This window comes from Lycium ferocissimum, chromosome 5 (assembly GCF_029784015.1).
Source record: "Lycium ferocissimum isolate CSIRO_LF1 chromosome 5, AGI_CSIRO_Lferr_CH_V1, whole genome shotgun sequence".
Taxonomy (NCBI): domain Eukaryota; kingdom Viridiplantae; phylum Streptophyta; class Magnoliopsida; order Solanales; family Solanaceae; genus Lycium; species Lycium ferocissimum.
The window spans coordinates 59,737,469-59,743,542 of NC_081346.1; the positions used below are offsets into that span (position 1 = coordinate 59,737,469).

General features: G+C 37.4%; 1 protein-coding gene across 1 annotated transcript; it reads left to right on the top strand.

The window, feature by feature from the left end:
• Nucleotides 1-2,814: 2,814 nt before the first annotated feature.
• LOC132057873 (putative late blight resistance protein homolog R1B-17) lies at nt 2,815-5,566 on the top strand. Its single transcript, XM_059450462.1, has 2 exons — nt 2,815-4,059; nt 4,217-5,566. Exons 1-2 carry the CDS (start codon nt 2,815-2,817, stop codon nt 5,564-5,566), a joined length of 2,595 nt encoding a protein of 864 aa, XP_059306445.1.
• Nucleotides 5,567-6,074: the final 508 nt, after the last annotated feature.

A 6,074-nucleotide genomic window follows, 5' to 3' on the forward strand; every position in this document is an offset into this window, starting at 1 on the left:
GACGGCGAACTCACTCGATGGCAGTATATCACACGAGAATTTAGTGCAAGAAAAGAAGAGAGAAGATCAGAATTTTGGTGACGAAAAATCTGAAGATCAACAGGACATAAATAGCCATGGAAATGTTGGTTCAAAAAAGGTTCAACTCAGAGGTTGCATCCTTTCAGATGAGCGGGAACAATTAAATAAATCCGGGAAAGGAAAATCGGGTCACGGATCAGAAACGGATCCGGATCATAATCTGGATTTTTAATTAATCCGGAACCCGAGTCAGGAATTGGATAGATAATTAATAATTAAATAATTAAAATTAATTAAATAAATTTGGTCGAAAAAAATTATCAATCAATCATTTGACTGAATCCAAATCCGATTCCAGCCGAGCGAGCGAGCAACGACGGTGCGAGGCTTGCCTTCTTCTCAACCCTTTAGCAACTAGAAGAAATGCTTCAACATATAAGCACATGAACTTTCCTTTCCACTACCAATGTGGTAGAAATGCTTCATCTAAAAAGCAATGAAGAAACAATTCAAAATTTTCATTTTTCTTCCCTCCATTTTCCATACATCTACACTTAAAACCCAACAGCGAATTGGCCGGTTTTCTTTCAGAACGGCCTTGGTGTGGAGGCAGCAGTTCGAAATTGGACGAGAACGACTATTTAGGTTAATTCTTTTATATTTCGTATTCTATTTTGGCCCTGATTTCGACCATCTTTGTACTGTCATTTTTCGTGTTGGCTCATTTCTTGTGAGTTGTGACCAAGTGCAAACTACCTTCTCAACATTAACATGAAAGGCAATGGCTTCCACCATTAACCTCAAGGTGTTTAGGAATCCTTAATTTTTTTAGAATTTCTGGTTATAAGCTCTTGGGATATCAAGTGCCTTGTGATGTCCAAATAACAAGAAATAGCAACATCAATAACATGCTTTCGCCTTTCAAATTATTTTTTATCCAAATTCCATAGACAACTTCCTTAATAAAAAAGGTAAATATTGAAACACAAAGATTCCCCTTTAAATTGTTAATGTTTTTGTTTGTTCGATTAGTCAATTTCCACCTTGTCATCCTCCCCTATTTCCGTTTTCCCTATCGCCTAGGTACTAAAATGTTTTTTAATTTTAAATTTCAATATATATACATATTTAATAATTTTCTTAACGTAAATACACTATATGAACAAGACCTACTGGGTTAGATCGAAACCATAGCTAGGCTTCCTACCTCTGATGTTGATTTGTGTTAAATGATCGATATCTTTAAATGGACTAAAATCTCGGACTCACAAGATACAAATCATGGTTCCGCCTCAGCTTGATTGAACTATATTCAGTTGTCTCTCTTTCTGCTCTTTTCGTTTTTCTTAATCTTTATAATGATTCTCTTGATTTCCATTTACATTAATTGAAAGTTTAAATATGCTTAAATGAATACCACGAGGACCAAAACTAAAAAGATGCATAAATGAATAGCACGAGGACCAAAATAGAAAGAATGCAATAGTTTAGGGACTAAATTACGGTGAAATGGAAATGCTTAATTTTCACTAGGGGTGTCGAAAATATAAAAAGTAAATTCGCGAAGAAGCCAAGGAGTGTCAATAGGTAGTATATATACATAAAAATAAAAAATTTACTCTAAATACACAAACAATTTTTTCGTGAATTTTTACCCCTCAACTATATGTGGCTCCGCCACTAGACTAAAAATCGAAAACAGAAAATAGAGAAATGATTGAACTATCTGGCAGTAGTGACTCTTCAGCCTTACTTTCTTCAAAAAAAATTCTTATCTGCAAAAAGCAATGGAGTTGAATATTTATCCTTATCTTTGCGATCTTATTAATTATATTGAAAACGAAGTTGAGACATGCGGGGCGTGGAGTGTTGGTACAGATACAGTGAAGAAGGAATTAACATATCTTTTACCACTTGTTGATCGTTCCCTTTCATGGATATGTGTGGATGAGGATAATAATCTCGACATTCTTTTGAATCGTTTCAAGATTTTGATCACAAAGGCGAGACATAACCTTCACTTGCTTTGTCATATTGAACGATCCCAAGATATTTGGTTTAGTGCTATTTGTGACATACTTGAAGAGATTTGGCTTCTCAAGCCCGACATGGTTTTAGTTCTAAGACTACTACCGAAGCTCCTCCCAGCATTTTCGACTACTCCATTTCTTGATGAAGTCCTGGATGGATACATCGAATCCCTCGTTGAGAATCTGGTGTTTTTGCTAAACTACAAGGCAGATTTTGTTGCTCCTTTCAGGGAAGAAGTTGAAGTTGTCAAAGGAAATCTTGAATTTCTGAAAGGTTTTGTTTCCTTAATACTAAAGAAATGTAATCGTCAGTCCGACGACTTTAGAAATTTCTGGAATCACGTCACAGCTGTGGCCAAAAGAGCAGCGGTTTGTACTTGTTCTTTAGTTTGTTTGGCATACAAATCGGATGATTGCATTAGTTTCATGCCTGTTGATCTACTACAGAGTAGTAAACCTGCAAAACGGATATCAGTTGTGTTTATGTTGGAGGCCTATAAGTTTTACACTCAGGGATAGGTTTCACTAGGGAATTGGATGTGTTTGCAGCTGACTTTGTTAATTTTATCCTAGACCCATGACTAAGTTCAGTTCTGAGTCCTATCTACTGGTCTACAAAAATCGTGTTCAAAGACTCCAAGTTTTGCTCAGGTCACTGCTGATATATATCATATGCCACAATATTCATAATGAAAGCTTGATAATCTTTGATCTTCTAGTCAATGAGTTTTGGTCCTTCATTTACTCATTAGACAATCGAGAAATGAATGAAGATTTGGGCAAAGAATTTGATCTTGCTATATCCCATTTGGCGCAAAAGATTGAGCCTGTGGCATCAAAGATTTTAGAGAGTACTATCAGGATACGAACGTCAACTGCATTGCCCTTTTCCCAGATTGATAGTTTAAGATGTATAGATTTGGTTTCGGAGAATTTGCAGAGGTTGTTGGATCATAGGATTGATTCAATTGCTCCGGTAACACATCACATTGAAGTTGTACTGGCTGAGATTAAAATTTTCAAACCTTTTCACCAGGGTAAAATTGACCAACAAAGCGAGCGAAGGGAAGTGTTAGATGCTTGCAATCATATGACCAATTTATTTGCCAAATTTGAGTATGTTATTGACACGTTTCTGGTTAATCCTTCTCCCACATGGAGCACTCAGTTAGACGATGTCATTGAAGAAATTAAGCTCTTCAAGGAAATTGTTGAACTTGTGCATATCTACAAAGAAAAAAAGGATGTCACAAGTGATTGTCGACAAACATCAAAACCTAGCACGCCAATCATTGATGAAGCAGTTGTAGGCTTGGAGGATCAGATAAAAATATTAATGTCTCGGCTAACTGGTGGAGGGGCCGAGCTTAAAATAATTCCTATCATTGGAATGCCAGGGATTGGTAAGACAACACTCGCCAAAAGAATTTACAATAACAGAAGAACTGCAGATCACTTTGATATTCAAGCATGGTGTTCTGTTTCTTCTGGACATACGGTGAGTGAGTTGGTGCAAGATATTTTAATTTCTATCGTTGATCTGAGAGATGACGTTTACAAGTCAAAGGAGTTAAATTCTCCTGAACTTTTATACAGACGGTTATATAGGAGAAGATACATTATTGTTTTAGATGAAGTGTGGAATTCTCAAATATTTGATGAGTTGCTTAGGTGTTTTCCAGATAATCAAAATGGAAGTAGAATTCTAGTTACCAGCGGCCAAGAACGTGAGGATCCATATTTTGATGAACCTCTTTCGGTTCGGTTGTTGACTCCGGAAGAAAGTTGGGAGCTTTTACAAGTGAAGTATAATCAGCTTCGCTTCTGTAATCAAGAAGAATCTCGCAAACCCCCAATTCCAAATAAGAACATTCCTGCTAAAGTTGGGAAGAAAATTGCGGTAAAATGTGAAGGGCTACCTCTGGCCATTGTTTTGGTAGCTGGGTTTCTTGTCAATATAGAGGACGACAAAGATTGGCGAACCTTTACTTCAGAAACTTATTTTGATGTAGGAGACTGCCATGAAATAATAGACTTGAGCAACAATAAAGATTGGCTTACCTTTTTTAAAGAGGCCTTTACTCCAATAGGTGTTGCAACAATGATAGAATTGAGCTACAAAAAAATGCCAGGTTATCTAAGACAATGCTTTCTATATTTTGCAGGAAAGTACAGAAATTCCAATTTCAAAACTAACCTGGTTATGGGTTAGTGAAGGATTTGTAAAGAAAGATGAGGTGAAGAAACAAGAGGAGGTAGCGGAAGATTACCTGAATGATCTTATGGGGAGGAGCCTCATAATGGAAGCCAAAAGAAGATCAAACGGCAAGCTGAAATCGTGTCGCGTTCATGATTGTCTATATCATTTTTGTCGAAAAAGATCTATAGACGAAATCTTCTTGCAAGTGGCTTGGCGGTTTAAAGATTTCTCTCGCAATACACTTCTTGTCCTTCCCCGCACAGTGATATATTCTTCTGAACCCCGTTGGCACCGCTCCTGGCCAAGTCCTCTCCCCGAAGGTAGTCTATTTAGTCACGTCGGTCAGCTTATTAGAGTGTTGGATTTGGGGTGCATCGACATTGGCAATACCTTTCCCCCAGAAATAGCAACACTTGTGCATTTGAGGTTTTTGTCACTTAAAGGTGGCATGACTGTCATTCCCTCTTCAATTGCCAAGCTCTGGAACTTAGAAACTTTCCTTGTGAAAGGAACACAAGGTGACATAGCTTTACCAGATACATTTTTCAGTATGACGAGGTTGAGGCATGCACATATAGATAATTGTACCTTCTCAAATTCCGACTTGCCACAATTGGAATGTTTGCAGACCTTATCCACCCCATCTCTTTCTTATGACACGGGCAACAAAATGAGAAGTTTCCTTTTCCTTCATAAACTAAGGTGCACATTCTTGGAATCTTGGGGTCATTCCAAGAAATCGGGAAGCTCTTGCAATGAATTTCCGGTTTTGGATTTCTTGAATCAGCTGGAATCACTCAATGTAATTTACCAAGGCGGGGTGCTTCGGAATTGTGAATTTAACTTCCCCTCAAACCTTAAGAAATTGACCTTATCAAAGTTTCGGCTACCATGGGTTGAAATTTCTGCAATTGCAGCATTACAAAACCTCGAGGTTTTGAAACTACTCTCAGAAGCCTTTGAGGGAGAAGCGTGGAATGTCAGTGATGAGGAGTTCTCGAAACTCAAGTTATTGAAATTGGGAAATCTGGACATTATGCGTTGGAATATATCAGAGGATGCTTTTCCATGTCTTGAGCATATGGTGTTGCAAAAATGCAAGCAGCTCATTGAGATTCCTTCTGGTTTTGGTTACAGTTGTTATTCCCTGCAAAAGATTGAGGTGTTTATGTGTGGAGACATTGTTTCTCAATCAGCGAGAAGAATGAGGAAATTCAGCATGAAGAGATGGCGAACGATAATTTCAAGGTCATCATTCAGAACCCAAACAGGGACTAACAAGTTGTCTGTCTTTAATCGCCATACTCACTTGTAAGTAGATTTGGTGCTAGTACTTTTGGAGCCCAGAAAGAAAGACACCAACAGAATTGCAACCTTTACGTATGGTGCAACAATTACAAAGATGTATAACCTATATAATTATACGTCCAAAAGAATATAAGTGATAACTTTGCTAATATTGTAGCCCACAATCTTTGATTTAAATTACGGATCCTTTGGACGAGAAGTTAGATCTATCAAACCTTGTAGTACAAACTGATAGACCCCAGCAAATTTTTCAGTAACCAAAAACCCGTAAAAACATTTGTACCCATAGGCACACCAAGACACATAAAAGCAGGTAAATGCCAATCAACTTCACAGATTAAAGAGATAAGAAAATTTACTTGCTATACTCATGAGAGATAATGGAAATATATGGATGTGGAAGTTTAACTACGGAATTGAGAGAAGTACATTAATTGTAGAGAAGGCTCTCATAATTCTACAGCGGGTCCAGCTCTTTGCAATCAAAAGTTAGTTAACACATCCCATAATGAGAA

What these genes read in the sequence shown, in the direction of transcription:
- LOC132057873 (XM_059450462.1), top strand. Translation starts at nt 2,815, where the DNA reads ATGAATGAAGATTTGGGCAAAGAATTTGATCTTGCTATATCCCATTTG. An exon ending in CTTCAGAAACTTATTTTGAT is followed by an intron (nt 4,060 to 4,216) that starts GTAGGAGACTGC and finishes TATATTTTGCAG; the next exon opens with GAAAGTACAGAAATTCCAAT.